At 26.3% G+C, this 24,228-nt stretch overlaps 1 protein-coding gene across 2 annotated transcripts; it reads left to right on the top strand.

Annotated features, from left to right (window-relative positions):
- Window positions 1-3,832: 3,832 nt before the first annotated feature.
- LOC135922782 (splicing regulatory glutamine/lysine-rich protein 1-like) lies at window positions 3,833-23,872 on the top strand. 2 transcript variants are annotated; one of them, XM_065457252.1, is made up of 9 exons: window positions 3,833-3,982; window positions 6,090-6,235; window positions 6,647-6,744; window positions 8,571-8,726; window positions 9,385-9,563; window positions 18,933-19,062; window positions 19,244-19,491; window positions 21,786-22,595; window positions 23,443-23,872. In XM_065457252.1, the coding sequence occupies exons 1-9, from the start codon at window positions 3,858-3,860 to the stop codon at window positions 23,669-23,671; spliced, it is 2,121 nt and encodes a 706-aa protein (XP_065313324.1). In that variant the 5' UTR covers window positions 3,833-3,857; the 3' UTR covers window positions 23,672-23,872. The 2 variants fall into 2 exon arrangements, with proteins under 2 accessions (XP_065313324.1, XP_065313325.1); XM_065457253.1 differs by having other exon boundaries at window positions 18,933-19,063; window positions 19,248-19,491; window positions 23,443-23,871.
- The last annotated feature ends 356 nt before the right edge of the window (window positions 23,873-24,228 follow it).

The raw sequence follows: 24,228 nt of genomic DNA on the forward strand, positions 1-24,228 counted from the left end.
CTAAATGTGTTTTAGGAGCTGTATTATTTCATACTGAAAAAGACGGCAAAGAAAAACCAATGGCTTTCGCTTCAAGAATTTTATTTAAATCCAAATAAACTATACCAATATTGAGTGTGAGGCTCTCGCTATTATGTTCGCTATAAAAAGGTTCCAGGAATACTTAATTGGCACGAAGTTTACAATTATTACTGACCATAAACCTCTAGTCCACATCTTCACCAAGGGTCTTAAGGACAATAGTACTATGTCCTTAAGACTGCAGAAGTGGAATATAACATTAGGAGGTTATGATTTCAATATAAAGTATAAAGCCAGTAGTTCCTGATTGTCTCTCGAGATTACGACAAGAATGTCACGATGAAGGTGTTGAAAATATCACAATTATAAATGACTTTGGGGATATACCTATCAATTTTAATAAAATACATGATGAAACTTTCAAAGATATTAAATTAAAACAAGTCATCAATGATATTAAAAACAACGTGCCTATAAAGAACAATATCTATAAAAACATTGAATTGGAATTGAGTATAATTAAGGATTCTCTTTACAAAAGCAACAAAATCATAATTCCATCTTCTAGGAGAAAATATGTACTACAGTCATTATATGAAGGTCATTTGGGAGCAGGAAAAATCAAATCCTTAGCCAGTGGTGGTCTGGTATAAATCACGACATAGACATGTAAGTGAAAAGTTGTAACGATTGTAACATATATCATGACAATTCTAAAAAGATACAGAAACCATGGGGTTCGGCAACCAAACCATTTGAAAGGATACACATAGATTATGAGGGTCCGTTTTTCACAAAAAATTGGTTAATAATAGTCGATGCCTATAGCAAATTTCCAATTATTGTTCCTGTTAAAAATATTACGACCGATATCACTTTAAAAGAAATTTTCAAAACTATTTCGCTATATAGAATACCTGAAACTATAGTAACTGATAATGGCACTAACTTCACAAGTAATGATTTTGAAAAATTTTGCAATGATTATGGTATTAAACATGTGCTCACGTCCGCGTATCACCAGTAATTCAATGGCCAGGTAGAACGCATGGTGAGAACATTCAAAACACATATGAAAAGGAATACCAAAATTGACTTAGATACTGCACTTGACAAATTTATATTCAATTATAGAAAACGCGAAATGATACTACAGGAGTCACACCCTCCAAGTGGTTCAATTGCGATATTAGGGTTAAATGGGACTTATTAAAATCGTTGGTAGAAAAGGAAAACAGAATCAACGTTGCCTTACCACGCAATAGAACCTTTAACGTAGGAGATTTTGTTTGGTACAAAGTACAAGGTGATGACAAATGGTGGAAAGGTATGGTCACCAGCGTCTACATGACAGGATTTTTACTGGATGCAAACCCCCTTCAAAAACCTTTGCCTACCCCCCTATTTATTTTACTCTTTTCAGAGAATTTATAAGCATAACTTAAATTAATCTATCTCTACTACCAACTATTGATATTTTGCGAATATAAAGAATTTATTTTGTAGATAATAAATTCAATTAAAACCTCCATTATTTACAATGATATGGTATTATGAGCTTGCTGATATATCTAAACTTTTAAATTAAAAAGGATAGCAGAAAGTTTTATTTGGAAAACAATGTGTATGATAGTTTGCAATATATAGATTTGGTCGATAATTGTATTATAATATTTCATTAATAAAAGTATAAATTTTTCAGCAATAAATTTTGTCCTATTTCATCTCAAAATTTAATAGAAACCCCCCCCCCCCCCAAAAAAAAAATTTTTTTTTATCCTACCCCCATTAAAACAGCCTACTCCCTCAAAAACATAGGATGCAAACTGTTGCTGTTCCTACCCCTCCCTCTCATGTAGAAGCTGATGGTCACACACAAAGAAAGTGACATGATGTTCCAAATCAAGACAGATAAATGTATTTTGAGGAGACACTTAGATCAATTAATAATAAGGAATTGTTTTAACACACTTATTAATCATGATTCTAATTCTAAAGATTTTTTTAAGGAGGGAAGTGTGGACAAAAATATAAAACTACTGATAAAAATAATGTAACACCGATTTCTAGACCAATGCGAATTAAACAGAAACCTGCTTATCTAAAAGATTATGTAACTTAAAATATAAAAACATATAAAAATAAATTAAACAATTAAAAGGCAAAAAATAAATTAAACACTAAAACGCAAAAAATAAAAACGCTAAAAATTTTATATAACAATCTTATTGATTTATCATCTTCACTTATTATATAACAATCTTATTGATTTATCATCCTTCACTTATTCAACTTGATCAATTATATTTGGACTGATGATAATAACAATTTTGAAAATTGATAATAATAACGACTGAATACTACAAGGCTCATGATAGAATCACGGTTTATGAAGACAACTCGATAAGTATAACAAGCTTACGATTTAAACAAACCAACGTGCAAACTCGATTTAAGCAAACTAACGTACAAACTCGATTTACACAAATCGACGATTGAGATAAGCCAATGATTACAATGACTTATGCAACAACTTAACAACCATAACGATTTGAAGAATCATTCGAACGACAAACCTTCTATGACAGCTTAGAACATTTTATGAGAAGGCTTTTTAGAAGAAGGAGAATGTTATATAATAAATATTCAAATTTGTACTTTTATTTTATTTTTGCCTTTCAACTTACGATTTAAACTTTTACGATTTAACCTTTTACGATTTAACCTTTTACGATTTAACCTTTTACGATTTAACCTTTTACGATTTAACCTTTTACGATTTAACCTTTTACGATTTAACCTATTACAATTTAACCTTGTACAATTTAACTTTTTACAATTCAATCTTTTGTAAATTAACTTTTTACAACTTAACCTTTCATTACTTTTGTTTTTCGTTTTGATCATATGTATTCTAATTTATATTTTTTAGATAATATATATAGTGTGTGTAGAACATAATTAAGGAGAATAGATATTTAGAGAAACATTTTTTTTATATTTTTTTGGATGAACACACCATCATCTACATAAATGATAAATATCTCTAGAAGTCAAAATATAATCTTCTATCGATCTATATATATGTTTAAAATTTTAAAATTTGAATGGCTAAGTTAAATAATTAAATAACTAAATAACACGAAGATTATCTCAAAATCAAAATATAAAATAATATTACAAGATTTCCTTATCTCTCTATATTGTGCAAATTAAATTGAATATACCAATAGTTCAAATTGAGTAGATTAAAAATAATTATGTGAATGTTGAAATAAAATTTAACTTATAAATACTATTTAATGAAATTCGATCCCAACTTCATAAAATATCAGCCAAACGATTTTCTTCGCCTCGGCGATATCTAAAATATTTATAGTATATAGCAATAAATAATTTCATATATTTTAATCCTCCTCCAAATGATTGGATTTTAATTATTTCTCAAAATATATTAGATTAGGCAAATTTAATAAATTAAATTTTTTTATTTAAAATTATTTTTAAAAAATTAATTCTACTCTTCAATATAATTTATTTTATTTATTAATGGAGGTATTTATTCTAGTATATGTATTCCGTATTACGTTTATGCTCTGTTTATTTTATTACAAATAAATTATTTTAAGATACATCGAATTTATCATTAAAGTTTAAATAATTAAAAATTTATCAAGTTAAGGTAGTTTGTAAAACGATACTATTTAATATAAATCTAGCATTTGAGACATTTATGATATATAAATATTAATAAATATTTTAAAATAATTATTCAAATAAATATTTTCTTTCGAGATTAAGCGTGACTAAATTCGCGAATTTTATCTCAGAAACGCATGACCCCCGAAACTACGAATATTATTCAAGTTTCTAATTTATCTATACAAGCAACTCAGGAACAAATTGTAACCCTTTTCGGTTTTTTGGGGGCTATAGACGATTATAAATTATTTTCCTCCGAGTAATAAATTTTGTTAATATTATTTTTGATCTTTTTTATATTTCTATACATACATTATTGACTTATTATTATCAAATTCTAATAAACTAAGAGATGTCACCACCTTTATAATATATATATATATGGCTGACTTTTTATACTCGTTAAAAGTATATATATAGATATTTATGAAAGTAACTAAAAAAAAGAGTTATTTATATCAAGTATGAATTATATTTATTGGCAAAAAATATATAAAATCTACAATTGATATTGTTCTATATAATAAAATAAACCTATAAATCGAATTATTAAATTTAAAATATTTTTCATAACAATTTGCTTTCCTATCGTAGAAATAAGTTTTAAATCAATTCATATATAGTATATTTACTTACGTTAATTTAAGACAAATATATTTTTTTGGTTTTTTTAATCAATATATGATTTTTACCATACATGATTTAAAAATTTACTTACTGGTATAGTTCAGTAATTATTATATTTTTAGTCATTTAAGCCAATTTTTAGCTGGCTAAAAAATTTGCTGATAATTTTTGCCTGTTTTTTTAAAAAAAAGATAGCAGCTCAAATTTGGAACAAATATATATAAACTAAAATGCCTTAATGTTAACAGATTTTCTATGACAGGTGCCTTAAGATTGAGCCAAATTAGCTGACAATACTTGCTGGCAAGCATTTGCAGTGGGCCAGTATATACACTACACTGATATAATCTGAATTAGATTGTTTATAATTATTGTTAGCCAGTACCACTTTTTGGAGGCTGATCTAATCTGATATCTCCAATATTATTGATATTAGTTGATTACCTATATGATATCACTAATGTAATTTCTTCATTGTACATATTAAATATATTTTAATCTTTATGATTATAGCATAATATAAGTCATTTAAAATATGCCATTATCAAATTATAATTTTCTTATCATTTTAATAGAAACATATCTAGTCTATTTGATTAATTTAAATTGCAAGAATATTTTGAAAATGATTTATTAATCTTAAAAAAATTATATATATATAATTTTTTTAAACATATTTTATTTTTTAGTAATAAATTATTAAAATTTTACGATGATAATGGATATCCTAAAAAAGACAAATAAATTATCAGATTCTATAAAAAAATTTATTACTTCCCTATTTATGGTTTGCACATTTTAAAATGATCAAATCTAAATATTTTAATTAGTACTATATTTTTTAAGAATAAATTATTACTATCAAATAAAGGTGGGGTAAAGAAATCTATAAAAACAAAATTTTTTATTCATTCTTTTTATTAATAATTTTTATCATAATGAAATGATTAAAACAATTTCTTTTAGTTTTTTGTTCTCAGATAAGTATACAATATTGATCTCAAAAATGAATATAGATGGCATACTTCCAGCTATCTTTTTTGGTAGTTATAGCTAATAGCATGCTACTTTTTTTAAAATAATTTTTTTAGCGTGCTCCTTTTTTTGCTTAGCTACTTTTTTAAAATATAATGAATATGAATATAACTATAAACATGAAAATTTAAATATAATATCATAATTTTTATGATTTATTATTTAATTTTGAAATTGAAATATATTTTTAATTTGTAATTTATATTTTCAATTTGTATTATAAACCTAAATCACATGTAAATTATTTAAAATGTCATCGCAAATGGATATCCAAATTGTTGAAAGTGAGTCAGACCATGATATAAATGAAATGGAAGATATCTGGGAAGAAATGTTTTTAATAACAATAATAGAAATTTCCTATTTCAAATTTGAAAAATATATTGAAATTAATATAAAAACCAAAACTGGCTACAAATTTATTTGTTTAAAATGTAAAAAAAATATATCCTCAAATCAATCCAGTAGCTATAACCTCAAAAAACACCTAAAGGTAATTGTTATGTTTCAATGCTAGTATTTATTTTATAAAAATGTTCATGCCAACAGTTTTAAGGAAATAAAAAAACATCTAAATAATTTTTGTGTAGGCAACTAACTCTGTTTACTTCATACTAAATATATTCCTATAATATAGGTTTAATTCTTTTTTTAAAAAAAGTTAAATTAAAAAAAACATTTATTTTAATTTCTTTTATTATTAGACAACCAGATTCATATTTGGGGATTGAAGACCTAACTCAAGTCTGCTACATTAAATACAAAGAATGTGTTAGTGCTCACATTGCTCAGCATTTATCCAGCACATTGTTCTTAGAAAAACCACTGAGCGTAGCATTATATTTAAGAGGTCAATCATATTTGATTTCCATAAAATTTTAGATAATTGGTATGTATATTTTTTAAAATTCCCTGCACTTAAGTTTCTTATAGATTAATTTGAACCAGACAAAAACTTAACTTAAAAATCATATTTTAATTAATCATTATTTTAAGTTAAGTCAATTTTGTTAGCAAATGAAACTGTGATATTTTTAGTTAAATAATTTTCTAATGTAAACAAGCCCATCTATCCTAAAATTTAATTGTTATATAAATTAATGGTTTAATTTGAGTTATTTATTTTGTATCTCTTGTGATAAGCACCTTTTTTGAAAACTAGCATTACCTTTATCTCATGTTTTTGAAAGAAACCTTTAACAACATCGATATAAAAATACTCTATTATATATTTTTTTATATCCATCATTTTAATATTTAGAAGAATTACCCGACACATTGGATCCTGACGCAGTGAATGAAAATATTAATTCTATTTTGGCTCCTTCCTCCTCTTGGCCATCTCACGTTGTTCACAAAGTTAGCTATTATATCATTCATCTACTTAGTATTTTATAATTTATAAATATTTATTTTTATTTTCCAGTTATTTGTAATACTTTACAATTAGGCACATTGGCGACTTCTTTTTTTTTAGCTGATACCTAACTAAATTCCAAAAAATGTCATATATTTACAGAAAAAAGCAAAGCTATAGATTCATCAATTTTATCATTTATAATTAATTTTTGAAATAAAATGCAAAACGAAACACTAATAAAAGAAAATTAACAGCACCTTCCTTCTTGGTTGAAATGTTCATGTTTATATAAATTCCTAGCTTAATTTAGGTTAAAACATTTTTTTAAAGTTTTAATTAGCATTAATCAGTCACTGGTATTGATTAAAATGATAATATTAACTGATATTAATATCAACCAATGATTTTCTTATTTTTTTTGATAAATTTGATCATTTATTTAGAAACCTTAAAATTTTTTTTAACTTTATATACATGGGGTGATTTAAGTTTATTTTAGCATATTCACTGACACCATATTTTTACTTAAAAATATGTAGCTGTTATTTGACTAATTCACAACACTTAATATCAAAGGTCTGCAAAATGATATTTTTGCGACCTGAGCCCAAATTTTAAATTTTTTTGTCCAAGCCCAACCCAAGACCGAACGCACCTTTTTCTATCCAACCCAAGCCCGACTAAAAAAATTTATAATTTGATTTAAATATTATTAATCATTTTTTATTTTAAAAAATATATATTAAAAATTACAATTAAAATAGAACATGAAAAATATTTTTAAAAAAACGTAAAAAAGATTTGAGAATGTTAAATGATTCGGGCTAAGAATTTTCAAACACTAAATAATTGGACGAATTATTGTAATAGCAATGTTTTATTTAAGTTTATAAAAAGGAGCGATATATGTTTTTTTTCCTTATGAATTATGAGACCGTTTTAAACAGCTTGCCCAAAGGAGCAGGATGATCTAGCTACGATGTGGACAAAATTGTTATCACCCATAGTAATATTTTTGGAATTTTAATAACAGCCCTGAGAAAAGGTAATGTATATTATTAGAAGGGGAAAGGGGGTCTATCTAAGAAATAATTAAAAATTATGTGTATTTATTCACATATTGCCACCTTATATAACAGTATATTTAACCCATAATCTATTCAATGTTCATATAAATTTTCTTTTTATTAATTTGCATCTATATATAAATTTTATTCAGTTTAAATATAAAAAGTAAAGTTAAAATACAATTGAATTTAAAAATTATTGTGATTATATAGAAATAATTTGCATGATTGATGTCAAAAAAAGATGTTATAATTGTTTATAGGGTTGGACACACCTTACACGAGCCCTAGCCAGAGAAAATTTTTTTCAATGTCCAAACCCAACCCGAGCTGCTTAGGACAGGCCGTGCAGACCTCTACTTAGTATATTCTCCTGAGCAAAACATACAGCCATATTTTTTATTTGTTTTTAGTTAAGAAGTCATATCTCATCACTTGTTTAATTTGTAGGGCTGGTACCCCTCAATAATTTTTTTTGCACTGCTGAAAATTTTCAAATCACATTCCATCTTTTTTGGGCTCATTATTAAGAATTTTTTATATTGATATCTAGTTTTTCACAACCATTTTATTCCAAATACTTTAATTTTTATAAAAAGGTAATTATAAAATACTTGCATTTCTGATTATAATAATAACACCACATTGATTGATATTGGCCTCTAATATCTATACTTTTCCTATTTTAATTTTTTTTTCATATTTAATATTTTACACATGCTTGCTTTGATCGCTTTCTAAAATATAATTTTACATAGATAACGGGCTCTGGTCCTACTCAATTGATACACACAATAGATCCAAAACTCAGCAACCTAGGTCTGCCTCAATATCCTCCCCTTTCGGGAGTGTTTGAACCCTCGAGGATCGAAGAAATTAGGAGAACCATATACGTTGGCAACCTTAATTCTAAAGTATTCATTATTATTTTCATTCTTCCTTACTTTCGTGTTTAAAATTGGAAAACTGGGTGAAATTTAAGAACTCTGGCAAGAACAATGTCTTAAAATTTATAGGAATTGGAATGGTACCAGTTCTAATTAATAAAATTTAACATAATTCATTTTAATAATTTATTAGCAGAGTTTAAAAAGATCATTTTTGAGGATCTGAAGATTTTTTTCGCCCAAATGAGCAAAAGTTTTCATTTTTATAGAGTTTGAAATACTTTACAAAATAAAAAATCTTTAAAGATTTTGATCTCTAATTTTTAATCAAAAAAATTATATAGTAATTTTTTTTATAATTCTTTTGTGGTCATAAAAATATTTTATGATTAAATCACAAATTCTTTAAAAATATTTTGATCTTTTAAAAATTCTTTAATTTTGTTATCTTGAAAAATTCGCTCAAGCGAATCTTCAAAAAATCTTTGATTTTTTCAAACTGTTTTTTGAGAATGCTTAGAATTTTCCTATAAATTCATAATATTATGGGCAAAAAAATCTTTTTAATATTATCTCATATTTTATTTTATACATTGTGTCGCACTAAGCAAATCCGTTCTCTTCACTTTCCACACCTAATGTTAGTTAATTTTTATTGTTAAATTTTTAAAATGATGATAAAAAGATAAGTGGGGAAGCCCTCCTTACTTTCTTCGATTCCAATGTGGGTGAGGTCAAATACGTTCGAATGGCTGGGGATGATAGTCAGCCCACTAGATTTGCCTTTGTCGAATTTTCTAACCAAGAATCTATTCCTCTAGCTCTGCAATACAACGGCGTTTTACTGGCCGATAAACCACTCAAGTTTGTTATAGAGATATTTTTTGAGGGTAGAAAACATTTCGAATAAATAAAAAATTAGTAAGGGTATAACCGATGCCCTTGATAATTAATAGGTATACTTATGCCTTAGTGTTTTAAATCAATAAACGCTGGCTACCCTTATAAAGGTTTAACCAAGCTTTTCAAAATACTACTAACGATTAGCCTCAACTTAAATATGGGGGCGATTTTTTATAAAATAAAAACAAAACTTGACAGCCATTTTTGTGTGGTTAAAAATAGGTGATTTAAAACCTTACCTGTGCCTAACGCTCAAAACCTTACCCGTGCCTAATGCTCAGCTGGTGGCTTATTTTATTTATAAAATCGCCCTGACACCATGGTGCGCCACTCTTTAGTTATCATATGTCACGTAAGACCCGCTTATCTTAAATATTTTCAACTTGCTAAAATCTTTTTTTTTAATTATTAAAATTAAACATTAATAAATTTATTCATTTAAAAAAAATAAAATATATGGTTATATGTAAAAACACCCATATTTTTAATTTTTTATTTAAAACATGAATTCAATTTTGTGATGAACATGTCATTTTGAATTTAACGTTGACCCAGCAATTAAGAAAATATTTCATAGGGTCTCATTTATTATAGCGCTAAAATACCGTTGACGCATAATTTACAAAATACATACTGGTAAATTATACAGCTATGCTATCGTTTAACAATGAATTACATCGTTTGAGTGACATCGTGATTACTAAAAACGAGGACTAAATTCGCTAGTTGCTTACAATAAATCATAAACAAACATTTACGAGGCAAAAAAATTTGAAACACTAAAATTTATTTACCCATACATACCCCCAAAATGTTTTTTCCTATCCCCTGAAATACACAAAAATCATTATTTTAATGATAGCTGCTATAAAGTGGAGTGGGGTTTGTGGTTCAATCTCAGATGGGAACCATTTTTCTTGACCCTTTTTTAAAAAACCAATTTAAGCTAGAGATTATGTGCTATGGGGTTAGCTTATACCAGATTTGGCCAGGGAATTATTTAAGGTCTCTTAAAAAAGAGGTTTAAAAAACAAACACTTAAATATATTATAGTCTATAATAATTATTTATTTAAAAACTATATAATATATAGTACTTTTAAAACAATAAATGAATCTTATATATATCACCCCACTATTTGTTTGTAATAATTAATACAATTAATAAACAGACGATAAAAAAATTTAATGTATAAATGCTTGAAATATCCAAATTTTTAGAAATAATATTTTGCAACACTCAATATCAATATAACATTACGCGCTGGAACTCTCTGGTATCCATTTTTTAATATAAAAATTCACCCACCTATAAAATAAATTCACAAATAAGATATGCTTGTTTTAAATAAAGATTTGAATCGAATTTTTTTAATCCAAAATCATATTAAAAATGGTGAGGTTAAATATTATAAAATAGTGAAATTATCATAAGTATTAAGAATATAAGTTTTGAGAAAAGAAATGAACCTCACTCATGACCTAAATGGATCTCTTAATGCCCATCTTATCGTTCATTGCAGGATAGAACTCTCAGTACATCCATCTTGTATATGTCGTATTGGGATAATTTGGAATCTATCGATTTTAATTAGTGTTGCGTAATCGGCTAATTTTAGCCAACTACAAAACGGCTTAGCCGAGATTTTAGGTGAAAAAATCGGCTAAGCCTAATTAGGTAAAGCCTAAAAATCGGCTAAACCTAATTAGGCTAAGCCTAAAAATTGGCTAAAATAATACTCAAAAATTCTGCATCGATGCCTAGTATTAATTATTATTTATTTATTTTAGTAAAATAATTTATTTATATTTAATGTAAATATTTTATTATTATCAACAAATAAACATGATATGATTTAATATTTTTTATTTATATTGTTTTATTTTGAAATGAAAATAAATTTATTTATTTGATGTTTTTTTAATAAAAAAAATAATATGCTGCTATATTGTAAAAATGTAATATTCTTTTTAATATAATTTATTAGTGATTTTCACAATCTTCTTTGTAAATACATCTTTTATTGAGGAATTATATTGTAAATTTTATTTGATAAATAAACAATCTTTTAGGTGAAATCTTTTGTCATTTTTTTAAAATTATCTATTTTTTATTAAATGAAGTGGATTGTATGAAACTTTTTTGATGTTATTTTATATGATCTTTATAAGGATAATATTTTAGTGTGACAATTGTCATAATCGTTATTTTTAAAGTTTTTAGAATTTTTTTGACGACAATATGTTAAAATAAGTATTAATAACATGTGTAAATATAAATTTAGTGTAGATGTACCAATGAAAAGTGACAATTGTCATAAATAAAATGTCAATTTGCTCCTGTTTTTGGGGAAGAATCTAATATTACCATATGTTTTTTCTATGGCACATACTCAGGCAATTTTAATTTTACAATCTTTATTTTTACCCATTTACATCAAAGAAATTTTAAAAACTTTAAAAATAACGATTATGACAATTGTCACTTTTCTATGGTACATCTTCATTTAATTTTTATTTAAACATGTTATTATTACTCATTTTAACATATTTTCGTCAACAAAAAACTTTGAAAATAACGATTATGACAATTGTCGCTTATCTAGAGTACATCTTCACTAAATTTTTATTTAAACATGTTATCAATACTTATTTTAAAATATTTTTGTCAATAAAATTCAAAAAACTTTAAAAATAACGATTATGACAATTGTCACTTTTCTACGGTACATCTTCACTAAATTTTATTCAAACATGTTATCAATACTTATTTTAACATATTTTCTTCAAAAAAATTCAAAAATCTTTAAAAATAACGATTATGACAATTGTCACTTTTCATTGGTACATCTTCACTAAATTTATATTTACACATGTTATTACAGTAATAATATGACCTGTTGTAACACATTTTCATAATGTGAAAAAACATTCTTATATAGTTAAATAACTTTCCATAATTATTGTAAAAACATTTTGATAAAATTTTTGATATAATTTTTTTTAAATTTTTTTAATAATAAGAGTTTTTAAACTTTAATGAAGATTAACGTCAAGGTTATATATCGAATATAATTTTTTTATGTTTTGGACCCAAGTTTAATTGGGGAAATGAGAATAAAAATTTTCTAAGATTTTTAGAATAATTTTTTTTTAAAAATGCATTATAAATTTTTTTAAATTTAAAGTATTATTACAATATATTAATGTTACTTTTAGTTATCTAAAAAATGGAAATCAGGAAAAGAAATTTGATAATTTCTTAAAAAACAAGTGAAAGAAAATTCGGATTTAGGGTTTTCAGATAATTCTTATTTTTTTTTGGTTTTAAAATTAAATAAAATTTCCTAAAATGACGCATACCAAAAATCATCGAGATGTGCCACCAACCATTCTACCCATAACGGAAGCCCCGACACTTCAATTTAACTTCCGTAATTATTGTAAAAACTTGTTGCCAAAAATACATCCTTTTTTAAAAAAACTTTTAAAAACTTGAAAGAAAATTTTGAGAAACACATTATATTTTTAAAAACTTCTGGTAATTAACTTAAATTAAAACCTATAATAATTCTTTCTTTAATTTGCTACAATTTTAATTTTAAACTTCTATATTTTATAATTAATAATTTTTTTAAATGTCAAATTTTACTATCGCTAGTATTTTGAATCTATCTCCAGTTTCAGGTTTGTTAATATAATATTCTATTATTTACTAACCTTATATATAAAATTCGAGATACAACTAATGAAACTTTTAATTCTCTCGGGGAGTTATCTGAAATAACAAATAGATACCAAAGTTATTCACCTATCCCATCAAATTCCCTTAGATGCCTAACTGACATTACAAATCGATGTCATTCGAATATTCAAGAGCAACCAAATTTTGACCCTATTCGTTTGAAGAAAAAAAATGGTAATTGGAGCGATGAAAAAATGGAATTGGCTAAAATATGGCTGAGCAAACCAATTGATGATCAGCCCAATGCAAAGACAATTGCCCATGATCTAAATTTATCCATTGGTTCGGTTTATCGTTTCAAACGGGAAACTTTTCCTGAATATTACGACGACCCTTTATCTGATTATATAATAAAACAATGAGGGCGGAAGAAGAAAGACACTACAGAACTTCAATCGCATATAGCTGAATTGTTTGGTAATAATAACGGCTATACAATCAAAAATATTATAGAACATTTACCGCCACATCTAAGGTTGAGCGAGTCAGCTATATCCAAATGCATTAAATTAATGGGCTGGAGTCGGAAAAGGGTTGGGAAAGAACCCGATAGGAGAAACTCTCCAGATGTAATTCAAATTCGAAAGGAATATTGTGACAAGATGATAAATATTTTTTTTGAAAATGTATACTTCCTGGACGAGACAGGGTTTAATACCCATATTATTTCTCATTATGGGTGGGCACCTTTGGGGAAACGACCATCTGTTAAATTACCTCCTTCCAAGGGGAAAAATATATCAGTCCTATGCACAATAGGAATAAGTGGATTGAAAAAATTCACAACAATACATAGGGCTTTTACTGCGATAAAATTCAAGGCATACCTGGATGAATTATTCGCACTTTTACTATCAAATTCATTACTTTTAATGGATAATGCTCCTATACATCGAGCGAGGATAATTAGTGAGAATTATCCAAATATCATATTTTTGCCACCCTATTCGCCGCAATTAAATCCGATAGAAAATTTTTTCGGAGTAATTAAAAATCAATATAGATCAAATTCTCCTAAACTCAATAACCGAAATGAAGTTATTTCAATTGTTACGAGTATTTTAGGCAATTATTTTACATATAATTTTTCAAATTTTTATTCTCACACCATAAAGTTTATTGAAGAGGAAATTCAATGCATTCCTTTAAATGATTGAATTTGTAATTGATTTATATTGTGTAATATTTTATTTACAAAGAATAAATAAGTAATAAATGGTTTTTTTTATTTTGGTGTTTCGAATTGATCATAAAAAATTATAAACAAATAAGAAATATCTGAAAACCCTAAATTCGAGTTTTCACTCATGTTTATTTAAGAAATTATTCAAATTTCTTATCCCGATTTCCATTCTTTGGATAACTAAAAGTAAAATTAAAATATTGGAATAATGTTTTAAATTTAAAAAAGGTATTGTAAAAATCTTAGAAAATTTTTTTTATATAATATCTTTTAAAATTCTAATTTTTAAACTTATGTCTAAAACATAAAAAAAAACTATATTCGATTCATAACTTTCATTAAAGTTTAAGAACTTTATTATTAAAATTTTTTTTTTGAATTCTCATTTTTCCACTTTAACTTGTGCCAAAAAACACTATTTGATTCATAACTTTGATGTTAGTCTTCATTAAAGTTTAAAAACTTTTCAAAGTTTTTTTTAAAAAATTTAATTTATATCAAAATGTTTTTTACAATAATTATGAAAAGTTATTTAACTATATAAGAATGTTTTTTCACATTATGAAAATGTGTTACAACAAATCATATTATTACTGTAATATTTATTTTAACATATCGTCGTCAAAAAACTTTAAAAATAACGATTATGACAATTGTCACTTTTCTTTGGTACATCTTCACTAAATTTATACTTACACATGTTATTAATACTTATTTTAACATATTTTAGTCAAAAAACTTTAAAAATAACGATTATGACAATTGTCAATTTTCTATGGTACATCTTCACTAAATTTTATTTAAACATGTTATCAATACTTATTTTAACATATTTTCTTCAAAAAAATTCAAAAAACTTATAAAATAACGATTATGACAATTATCACTTTTCTATGTACATCTTCACTAAATTTTATTTAAACATGTTTTTAATACTATTTTAACATATTTTCTTCAAAAAACTTATAAAATAACGATTATGACAATTGCCACTTTTCTATGGTACATCTTCACTAATTTTTTATTTAAACATCTTATTAATACTTATTTTAACATATTTTCTTCAAAAAAATAAATAACGATTATGACAATTGTCAATTTTCTATGGCACATCTTCACTAAATTTTTATTTAAACATGTTATTAATACTTATTTTAACATATTGTCGTCAAAAAAATTCTAAAAACTTTAAAAATAACGATTATGACAATTGTCACTTTTCATTGGTACATCTTCACTAAATTTATATTTACACATGTTATTAATACTTATTTTAACATATTTTCTTTAAAAAAATTCTAAAAACTTATAAAATAACTATTATGACAATTTTCACATTAAAATATTATCCTTATAAAGATCACATAAAACCATCAAAAAAGTTTCATAAAATCCACCTCATTTAATAAAAAATAGATCATTTAAAAAAAATTATAAAAGATTTCACCTAAAAGATTGTTTATTTATCTAATAAAATTTACAATAATTCCTCAATAAAAGATGTATTTACAAAGAAGATTGTGAAAATCACTAATAAATTATTAAAAAGAATATTACATTTTTACAATATAGCAGCATATTATTTTTTTTATTAAAAAAACATCAAATAAATAAATTTATTTTCATTTCAAAATATAATAATATAAATAAAAAATATTAAATCATATCATGTTTATTTGTTGATAATAATAAAATATTTACATTAAATATAAATAAAATAAATAAATAATAATTAATGCTAAGCATCGATGCAGAATTTTGACTAATTTAATTTTAGCCGATTTTTAAGCTTAGGTGTAGTTTTTAGCCGATTACGCAACACTAATTTTAATCATTTACTGATTTACCTGAGATATATTCCAACTTGTATAGAGTAATCACATTATGAATTTTATTCTTAGAGTTTTGGAATATTTCTAACTTATATCCATTTTATATAGATTTTTCATATATAAATTTAAAAAAATACACAAATTTTTGGGGAAATTGTCTGAAATTTAAAGAGTAGGAGGTCTAGACATGCTGGAATACGTTTCCAATGATTTTTCAAATTTAAAAATCACCCACAGTAAATGATATAAAATTAAGAGAAATTTAATCCCCATAGATTCCAAATCTCAATACTACATATACATCACTATGTCCTACTTGGATTCAATCTCAAAATTATAGATTCATTTACTGATGGCAATTGATTAGATCTATGCAATTCTGCTTTTAAGCAAATTATTTTAAAATTATAATTATATTTGAATGAATAGAAGAATAGTGAAAAGAAAATAGTAAATTTAAAAATGTATCTTCAGATCAAAATTTGGATGTTTATTGATCATAGTTAGAATATATTCATGTATAGAGTTGTTAATATACACTTTTTCAATGTATCTAGACGCAGATACACGACCAAAAAATGTGGCTGGGACACCATTACATTTTTTTAAATTATAATGTTAAAATAAAATCAACTTAAATAAATGAACCAATTTTTATAATATTATTGTTAGCTTTTTTAAATAAAATAATCTCAAAATATTTATCACTGAGGCATTCCAGTTTATCCGTCAACGTATTTTTAGCTGCAAAATTTTCAAATAGTAGTATAATGTTACACTTTATGAGTAACACTTTTTACTAGAGTAATCTAAATATAGTAAAATCGTGAACGCGAAGGATATTTTAAATTAATTATTCAAAGTTTAAATTACATATGAAAACCTTGAGGGTTCTCCTAATCGCTGTGTCAGTTTTTATATCTTATAATTTTTTTGACATATGAAACCAAAGCTCAATTAAGTTTAAAAATTTCGCTGATAATGCATGTGTTGATTGTTTCTTATATTACTTCTTCAGCAGAATCATTAATCATAAAAAATTTATAAGAAATTAATTTACCTTATGTATAATAAAATTCTTTGTGTGTTGGAAAAAAATAACTCAGGCAAATTTAAAAAAAATTTAATACGGAAAAAGGATTGAATTTAAATATTTTCATTATAATAAAAAAAGGCATAAACTAGATTATCAAAATATATCTATAAATGTATACCAATACATCTAAATATGTATCTATATACAGTGTTAACAACTTTGACGTGTATAAAATATATATCTTGGGAGCTTAGCAAATTCTGGGCTATCATTGATCTTGGGGTTTTAGGAAAATAAGAAAAAATTAAATTAATTATATCATGAATTTTTTAATTTTATAGTTGATTTTGCTTATCATATTTCAGTCTGATGTAAAAGCTCCACCCCCTATGAATTTTAGAACAACTTCAATGTTCGTGTATGTATTAGGCCTGTGCCGGTCCACATATTTTTCACCGATTCGATCCGATATTTTCCGATATTGCTTCAAAACCGATCCGATATTTTTACTGATTTTTAATCACCCCCGTTTGAACCAAATATAATTAAGAAATCAATATTTTTTATGCAAAAAATCGAATTATGAATAATTTAAATTTTTTATTTCTACAATTAAGACTTTAATAAAAAAATATATATTTAATAATATATCCATTTTATGTTGGAATTATAAAATTGTAATATTTAATATATAAAATTATAATATAGTAGATATTTTTAATAAATATGAGAGCCTCTAGATTTTCTGGGAATAAGTTTCTACGATATGGACTAACTATATCTCCTGCCGTACTGAAGGCAGACTCAGATGATTCCGCAGATAACGCATTTTGCAAAATTATCTTTGTCTTTTGTAAAATATTTCCATAATTCAGCACCATATTTAAAAAAATTCTTTTATTTAAAGTATAAATAAAAAAATTGGCGTTATTTAAAAAGATTTAAAATAAATAAAAATTTGGGTGTTCCTTTCTATATTTATAAAAAAAAACTTTTAAAATACTATAAATCTATTTTAAAAAAGAAATAAAATTTTAAAAAATTATTTAGAAATATTATAATAATGTAAAATAAATATATATAACATAAAATAAAATAACAAAAAAAAAGAAAAGTAAAAAGATCGGATTGGTTTTTCTATAGGTATCGGCCCGATCCGATAATTTCGGAAAACGCTAAATACCGATCCGATCCGATATTTAATATCGGCACAACCCTAGTATTTATTATTTCACAAGCAAAAATGAATGTAATATAAATTACGAGTAATTTCGAAATAACGGCAAAAATTGTCTGAAATTTACAGGAGTTATATATATATTATACAATAAATATAGATCGGAAACTAAATTTATAATTTCAAATTTAAATAATTACCTTTAGAGAGTAAATATTTTGATTGATAGATTTTTTTTAATCTCCCCATGGATTAAACCTCATATAATCGATAAAAATAAAAAAAGAAGAAAAACGAGAAACAGAAAGAAATAAATATTTATTTTTATATATAAAATGTCTTTTAATTACCATGATAGGATTAACCACGCAAACAATGCCATAGTGAAACCTAATTCCAAGCCACCTGAAATAGTCCAAAAGGAGATAGAGAGGGCCATGAATAAAGTCAAGGAGGTCGAAAATCTTATTTCTTCCGTTTTGGATACTGGTTTTTTCTTAATAAATAAATCAATAAATTAGAAACTTGCAGAGTTTGGGATCTGTACTTTAAAGGGTTCCGGTTCTTAAATTTAGCGCCGGTTCCTGCATTTCTAAATGTAATTAATGTAGTTAGAAAATAATTTATTTGATAATTTTTTTTTATCATTAAATCAAAAAATAACCTTTGGCAGATGACCTTAAAGCGAAAAAACGCAAAAAACACTCCCGCGATTCTAGGCGAAGAAGTTCTAGCAGCAGTTCGACTAGTAGAAGTCGATCGTCGCGGGATCGGAGGAGACACAAAAATAGCCGTCGCCATGGTCACAGAAGTGGGAGCAGACGGCGTCATAGGGATGATAGTGGTAATAGGAGAAGAAGAACTCGTGAAAGGGAAAGTAGTAGGCAGCGTCGACACAATAGGAGATCGGAGGACAAGTGAATACTCGTTATTTATATGTGTCAAACTATTTGACCTTATCCAGATTGGAAATTTTTATTATTTACAAGTCTGACCTGGTCCGAAATGATTTAGGAAATTTTTTTTACAAGTCTGATTTGGTCTGAAATGATTTAGAAAATCTTTTGACCGGACTTTGAGCAGTAAGCGAATATTAAACGTTCCGCTACACGATTTTCCAACTTGTTAAGCCTATATTTTTTATAATTTTTAAGTGCCCAAATTTTCAAGATTATACTATTTTTGGCCTTTTACGGAGGCCTGCAGTTCCCTGATTTTTATATATTATTTAATATTTTACCTCGAAAAGTGTCATTTTGAACTTCCATTATATATCATTTCGAGCTTGTTTATTTTTTTTATAAAAAATTGTTACGATCCCGCGATTTTAAAAGAGTCGGCTGGATCAAAGAGAGAAAATGTCACTTATTAGAAGGGTTACACTTTATATACGATACAAGTTAAGAATGATGAATACTTTACAAGGTATTTTTAAAAAAAACGACAATTAAGAATTTAATCAAAAAAATATTACCGAGTCTCGAGATTTCGCCAAAAGATGGCAAAAATATTTCATATTTTGGTAAATTCTCTGGGATTAAAGTAAGATTTGTTTGCCTAAAATCCTGATTTTGCCTTATCTTAAAATATCATCTAAATTGAGGTTTTTGTTTTTAAAAATTTTAATAAAATTTTTATAGATAGTAATACAAATCTAATTTTTAGAAAATTTTTAAAACTTGGCTATAGCCCGTTTTTTAAACTTCGAAACACCTGACATGTAATCCTAGAATTTCATGATTTTATCATTAGATTCTGTAAACTATAATTTTGATTTGTATTAAAATATTTATTTATTCGTAGATTTTTCGTATTGATTAAACACACAAAATTTTATATGGAAATTCTCTGGGTAGATACTTTATAAACCCGGAATACTAATATCGAAAAAAATAAAGTCTTAAATTTAAAAGTAAAGGAAGCGCATTACAATTAATTTAAGTTGTAAAAAAATTGGCTGAAAACCTGGATAATTGAGGCAGCCCTGAGTTGGCTAACCCCATTCTCGACATATGTACCACGAGAAGGGAGAAGATGCTTAATTTTTATTCATAGTGTCTAGTTTAAGATGTGTCACCATTAAATCCACAATACAAAAAACCTATGAAAGGTGTATGATATACTAGAAACTCAGATTCGGAACACAAACAATATTCTATATATTATAATAAACGTTAAGGCTGTGTCCCCTAGCTTCCCTTTTTTCTTTTAAGAATTCGAGATATCTTTTATGCTTAAATTTTTTGAAAGATATGAATAATTACACCTTTAAACATATTTTAAATATATCATCACCTTATGTCAAAATCTATAATTTAAAAACAAAAAATAGTGCCCAGGCTGCTATTTTGTATAGAATTTATACAAAAATAAGTTATGTCAAACCTGGACGCGTTCTAAGACTAAGGCTATAAGGATTTTTTTTTATTCACTTTATCTTTTAACATTGACGGCAATCATTCTCGTTTCTAAAATAGTAAGTTCGAAAATGATTGGCATTAAAAGATATGAAAAGTAACTCTTTTTGGAAATCATTACAGGCCGACTTGGTCTTAAACTCCCCCCCCCCTCCCCCAAAAAAAGAAAATTTTGTCATTTTAAATAACCTTGGTTTCATTTTCTAAATTATTTCGAGGATGAAAATGAAGTTTAACGCATTATACGATTTTGTAATATTTTTTACAACTGATTAATTAAAATTTTAAATTATTATTTGAAAAAATCGGACACTAACCCTACCCTGCCTCCTTCAGTTGGCAAAAAATATAAATTAAACCCGTTACAAAAATTTATTATCATTTTAATTTGATAAAAGAAGAGAAAACATTATTTTTCTATACTTTACAAGCCCCGTCTGGCTTTGGGCTCACTTTGCGGTGTTCTAGTATATAACGAGCGTTTTCCTACGCAAAACCTTATATTTCTACGCACTTTACAAGCCCTTTCCTACGCAAAACCTTATATTTCTACGCACTTTACAAGTCCCGCCTGTCTTCGGCCCCACTTTGTTGTGTTCTAGTATATAACGAGCAAAACCTTATATTTCTATGCTTGGAACCCTAAATCAAAGCATTGGTTTGTTTTTTTTGCCCAATCTAAATCCTGTTCTTTTCTAAGGAGTATTCATCTGCATTATGGTAACAGCAGTTTTTTAAACTTATTTCGATTGTAAAAAGGTTATTTATATACTTTATCTGATATATTTTCGCAGGGAGGAAAGCAGACGTAGGTATGGCAGGAGTAATAGGACTAGTAAAAGAAGAAGTTCTTCTAGCCACAAGGAAAAACTGCGCAATGATAAAAAATCTCAAGAAAAAAAGCATAGAAGCAAAAGCAAAGAAAAGGTGTTCAAGTCAGGAACTAGCAGTAAACGACATTCTAGCAAAAGCAAACCTCCCTCGAGTTCAAGCCGACGAGATAAGGATGACTCGGACAAGAAAAAGCAGACAAAGGTTGATGTAAAAGGAAGCGATAAAAAGACCAGTAGCACCAGCAAAGGACACCGGGGGAGAGATGGTGGTACACCTGAAGTTAAACATGGTGCCGATAAAGAGCGAAAGACTACGAAACACGATAAAGCAAGGCCTGAAATTGAAATTATTGAAATTAGAGAAGAATCAACAAAAGAAAAAGAAAAAAAGACATCTCGAAAGTCCCCTGATACTTTTAAAAACAAATTCAAAGAAATAAAACATTCAAAAGCAGACGATAAAAAGCAATCCAAAGCACACGATGAAAAACACTCCAAATCAGACGATAAAAAACGAGCCAAAGCAGAAGATAATATAAAAAAAATAAAAACAAAAGATATAACACGTGAAAATAGCGATGATATATTATCGCGTCCCACATCAGAAGAACGATCTGAACAGCTTCAAAATGGCAACCAATTAACGCAAAATGGCGTGAGTGCCTGTGAACCGGAAGTGGATGAAAAATTGTCTCCTAAGGAATCTGTAAATGATTCTCCCTCTTCATTTTCTCACGATGATGGCGAAGAAGAACCAAATATTTCAATCCAGTGAGTTTTTACCGCCATTTGACGGATATTTTTCTTAAAAAAAGATTAAGTAAATAGTTTCATAGTTAAGATAATTTAGTTACATTTTTAAAATTTTATTGGGAGAAATAAAAAAACAAAATTTTCAATTTCAAATCACGCTTTAAATATTTTTTGCGTCAATCGAGTAGTCAAGTTATCATTTAATTTTTAACTAATAATATCTTATTTTTTTATTGTTCCCAAAACCGATTTGCTAACCGGTATTGATTACCGGATCGATTTGGGACGAATGTCCGATCGTGGGTTAACACTGCTCAATTACTGATTAGAGATCTAGGGTTGTTTTAATTTGGTCATTCAAATATAATTCGGTTCGTATTTAACTCAAAAATATAACGCGAATGATATACTATTCATGGGCTTAAAAAGTGTAAGGCATAAATTCATTATACTCATTGGTCCTTCGAAAAAATTTAACACAAACAAAAACCAGCAGGCAAAATTCACGACGAACCCTTTCTTAGACTCTGAAGGGGCTAAAGATTGCCAAGATGTCAACTGCTATATGGAAGCAAACCCTATATAGTCAAACCTCTTGGGTTTAAACAATCTAAATTAAGGTCGATCTCGGTATCGAACCGAATCCAAGGGTCTCTCTTAGCAATTTTAGGCTAGGCTTCTTCAAAAACGAATATGAATCATATAATATTTGATTTTTTTGAGTGAATATAAACTATTCGTACGTAAGAGTTGTGAATCTTATTCGTACAAATACAAATACTAATATTTCGTTATTCGTTTTTGAAAAGGGCTACTAAATCCTTATAAAATTGCTATAAATCACCTTATTAAAAATATTATTTAGGCACCAAAAAAGTGCTAAAGATCCGGACACGTTAAACCAAACCCTCATGCTGAAACTCCAACAAATCGAGAAAGAAATGGGAATACTGGAGGCGGTTAAAGAACAAATTTCTAATCGAGATGGTAGGGATTCGTCCGTCCATTCTATTGAAAGCGGGGCAGAAACGGCCGAAAAGAAGAAAGAGCACAAAAAGAAGAAAAATAAACATAAGAAATCGTCTAAGAAATGACAAACAAAAAAAACATAGTAAAAGGTATTCGGAAATAATAAGATCTTTAAAAATATTTTAAACATTAATTTTGTAACATATATTATACTTATATTTTTTTTTTTAATAAAAAAATTTCTTAGATTTTGTACTCTAATTTATATTATATTATCTAATAGTATATTTATAAATGTGTATCTAATATGACAATTGATTATAAATAAATGCATAACGGGAAACTAAATTCATGTTCTTTTACATCTATATGACAGTCCAATTAAAACTTTGTTACCGTCTATTTGGTTAATATATCTTAAATGTCTCAAATGCTAGATTTATATTAAATAGTGTCGTTTTACAAACTACCTTAAACCTGATGAATTTTTAGTTATTTAAACTTTTCAAATGATAAATTTGATATATTTTGAAATAATTATTTAAAATAACATGGACTGAGCATAAACGGGATACGAAATACCCATGCTAAAATAAATATCTCCATATAAAAGTAACTTCTAAAAGAATAAATTATATTTAAATTGAGTCGGAATGACTCAACCAATCATGTTAGATGCACT

Source organism: Gordionus sp. m RMFG-2023, chromosome 1 (genome assembly GCF_954871325.1).
Source record: "Gordionus sp. m RMFG-2023 chromosome 1, tfGorSpeb1-WG-v2, whole genome shotgun sequence".
Classification (NCBI taxonomy): domain Eukaryota; kingdom Metazoa; phylum Nematomorpha; class Gordioida; order Chordodea; family Parachordodidae; genus Gordionus; species Gordionus sp. m RMFG-2023.